The following is a 3872-nucleotide window of genomic DNA, read 5'->3' as shown; positions in this document are numbered from 1 at the left end:
CCTATATCAGCTCTAGAAATCATACAGTGTAGTGCTCTCTTATTTGTCAGTGTTTGATTTTGCAAAGGGACACATTTCTGTTTAGCCAAAGTGAGCAGAGATGCCTCGTACTTGTGTGAACAGTGCAGATAACTTCTGCTATGTTTGTGGTGAAGTGACTTTTGCATCACAAAAGCGCAGTATAACCACTATGGTTAAGAAAGCCTATCACCTTTATTTTGGCTGCAAAATTGGAGATCAGGACAAGAGGTGGGCCCCACACATATGCTGCAACACTTGTGCAACAAATCTTCGCCAGTGGTTGAACAGGAAAAGGAAATCTATGCCTTTTGCAGTGCCAATGATTTGGAGAGAGCAAACAGATCATACCAGCAATTGTTAGTTCTGCATGGTGCCTCCAGTTGGGAAAGGTGTGTCAAAGAAGAAAAAGTGGACTGTGCATTATCCAAACATTCCATCAGCTATACGCCCAGTACCCCAAGGAGAAGGACTGCCGGTTCCTGATGCACCAGAATTATTCTCACTTGAGTCAGACGAGGAAGAGGATGAAACTTCTGGTCCTGAACCATCAATGTCACAGGGCGCACATTTTCTCCCATCCTCCTCCTCTGAACCACACCTCATAACACAAGGTGAACTGAATGACCTTGTCAGGGATTTGGAACTACCCAAGAGTAAGGCAGAGCTGTTGGGCTCCAGACTACAGCAGTGGAATCTCCTGGCAGGTGATGTTAGGGTTTCCATTTTCCGTGACCGTCAAAAGGATCTTGTCCCATTCTTCTTCATGGAAGGTGATTTTGTAGCCTGCAACAACATCAATGGTGTGAAGGCAGCCCTCAACATCGTTCATGATCCAGATGAGTGGAGACTGTTCATTGATTCAGCGAAGATGAGTCTTAAAGCTGTTTTACTGCATAATGGCAATGTTTTGCCATCAATTCCAGTTGGTCATGCAGTCCATATGAAGGAAACCTATGACAACATGAAACAACTTTTGAGGTGCATAAACTATGACCAACATCGGTGGCAGCTTTGTGGCGATTTGAAGGTTGTTGCTCTCTTGCTTGGTCTGCAGACTGGATACACAAAGTACTGCTGTTTTCTCTGTGAATGGGATAGTCGTGCAAGAGATTCCCACTACGTCAGGAAAGATTGGCCACTCCGACAGTCATTGGAGCCTGGGAGGAAAAGTGTTCAGCATCCACCACTTGTTGAATCAAGGAAGATTTTGTTACCACCCTTACACAACAAACTGGGTCTGATGCAGAACTTTGTCAAGGCCATTGACAAAACACAAGCAGCTTTCAAGTACCTCCGTGGAAAATTTCCAAGGTTAAGTGAAGCTAAGATAAAGGAAGGTTTCTTTAAAAAGAACAGGAGTACTTGTGGCACCTTAGAGACTAACAAATTTATTAGAGCATAAGCTTTCGTGGACTACAGCCCACTTCTTCGGATGCATATAGAGTGGAATAAATATTGAGGAGATATATATACACACATACAGAGAGCATGAACAGGTGGGAGTTGTCTTACCAACTCTGAGAGGCCAATTAAGTAAGAGAAAAAAAACTTTTGAAGTGATAATCAAGATAGCCCAGTACAGACTTATCAAACCTTCTCAAGGCATACAAAAGCCTTGGTTGCAACATGTCACTCTCATCTAGATTTTTTTCCCACCGAACTGCGGAGCAGTGAGCGACGAGCACGGCGAGCGATTTCACCAGGACATTGCAACAATGGAGAAACGCTATCAGGGCAAATGGAGCCCCTCAATGCTTGCAGACTATTGCTGGACAGTGACAAGAGATGCTCCATTTAATGAATACAAGAGACAAGCCAAGAAGCGCCGAGTAGACACTGAATAGGACTAAACTATGTACATAATAGTTTTTTGACTTTTGTTTCATAATAAATTTTATTTATATAACCCTTTTGCTGATTTTTAAAGTGTTACATAAACACGACAGGTGAAATATTCTCATGTAAAGCAACCATAAACACATGAAAAGACCTAGGTTTACCATTTATGATTAAAACTCTACTATCTACACAATATACATAGACATAAAATGTAAAAACTTAAATATCTTAGAAACAGTAGCCAATCAGTTGTTTTAATTGTCATATTTGAATTCAGCATATCAAAATACATAATAAATAGCCCATTTTATCTCTGAAGCAGATGACTTCTCAAAAATTGTAGACCAGTGTTATCTATTGCTTTCCTAATGGCTCGTAACATTCTGTTAACTTTTTTTGACTATTGCTGCACATTAACGGCTCGTATGATCCTCTGTTTCAGTGCTAACAACAAGCTTCTCAACCATAATTCATCAGAATGCACCAGCTCAATGATACAAAGACACACTCAACATTCCCTCTTTGGCTATGGCTACACTGAGACTTTACAGCGCTGCAACTTTCTCGCTCAGGGGTCTGAAAAAACACCCCCGTGAGCGCAGCAAGTTACAGCGCTGTAAAGCGCCAGTGTAAACAGCACTATAAGCTAATCTCCTCGTGGAGGTGGGAGTACCTGAAGCGCTGGGAGAGCTCTATCCCAGCGCTGGCGCGCGACCACACTCGCACTTCAAAGCGCTGCAGTGGGAGCACTCCCGCAGCGGCGCTTTGAAGTTTCGAGTGTAGCCACGGCCTTTCTCTGCATGCTTGTGGGGAACTTGCTTATGGCTCAAAGCCTAGAAAGCTACTTCTTAATTAAAAAAAATATATAGTATTATTGTTTTTGATGGGCAAGCAATGCCAAGGGTAAAACTTTAGTTTTGCAACACTAATTGCCAAATGTTCTGAGCTGACAGACTAGCTAATGTATATTTGTAGCAGGTGTTTTGTAGTATTTCAAAACAGCACATACACTTATCTTTGGTGTTGGGATTTAAGCTATTTAACATCATAACTAGAAAGAGTCAAGGGGATAAAATATTGTAAAACCGCCATCCAGAAATATGTATTTTACAAAAGGCACTTAAGTAAAAGTAACAAAATTCATTAAAAATAATGCTGCAAACTTTATGGGCCATCTTCTCCTGAAGACTTTGCACATAACTCCCATTGATGTCAACAAGAGATCAGTGCATAGAACGAGACCTTTTTTCTATGGCCATAATTACATAACTGTCCATGCTACAAAAATAGAATTTCTTTATTTGATTATAATGTCCCCGTTTCATTACAATCAGTGCCATCCACAAATCCTAAAGCAGGAGAAAACACATCTTCTTCAGTAGATTTGATGCTGGTGCCTCTGTTTGCACTAATATATTTGTGTATCATGCTGTAATACTGTCCTTTAGTATTGAAGGCATACAAGGACGAGATCTGCTGCCAGTCTTTGTTGCTGGGAGTCTGAAATGGTTCTGGCTCAGTGGACTCAAAGAAGCACTTCAGGTTCCTTTCTGCCAGCTTGGTTGCATGCTCCTTGGCCTTCCTCTCAAAAACCTCCCGTTCCTTTTCCAAGTAGATTTTCCAGAACCTCAGCTGAAGAAAACTGACTGGAGAACGACAGCGGTTGATGCATGTGACAGCCAGTACTAAAGCCATGATGCTTGCTATCAGTATACATCCTAGCACCTGAGGGAACATACAGTTGGATCAATGAAGGTTGCAGATGATTAGGAACATCAAAAGTTCCTGGCTAAGAATATGTAAGTTAACATTGTTTTAGACAGGAGATCAATAAGTGGACACTGCTTGAAAAGCCCATCACACTGTGCTGTCTGTGGACAATGGGTAGCCCATGTATATGAACAATCCCAGCAAAGTCTGCTAACCTTCAAGGGCCTGGGATGAGATTTTGGGGTCGGAAGAGAATAATCCATCCTGACTGTGGGTGGGTTCAGGTTTCTATCCAACATTCT

General features: G+C 41.8%; 1 protein-coding gene across 1 annotated transcript; it reads right to left on the bottom strand.

The window, feature by feature from the left end:
- Positions 1 to 3165: 3165 nt before the first annotated feature.
- On the bottom strand, positions 3166 to 3597 carry LOC101944815 (calcium homeostasis modulator protein 6-like). The gene has a single exon (XM_065588364.1). The coding sequence runs from the start codon at positions 3595 to 3597 to the stop codon at positions 3166 to 3168; it is 432 nt and encodes a 143-aa protein (XP_065444436.1).
- Between the last annotated feature and the right edge of the window lie 275 nt (positions 3598 to 3872).

The sequence above is a fragment of the Chrysemys picta genome, chromosome 3, assembly GCF_011386835.1.
Source record: "Chrysemys picta bellii isolate R12L10 chromosome 3, ASM1138683v2, whole genome shotgun sequence".
NCBI classification, from domain to species: domain Eukaryota; kingdom Metazoa; phylum Chordata; order Testudines; family Emydidae; genus Chrysemys; species Chrysemys picta.
Note: the sequence above shows the minus strand (reverse complement) of the source record. Positions and strands in the feature narration are given on the sequence as shown.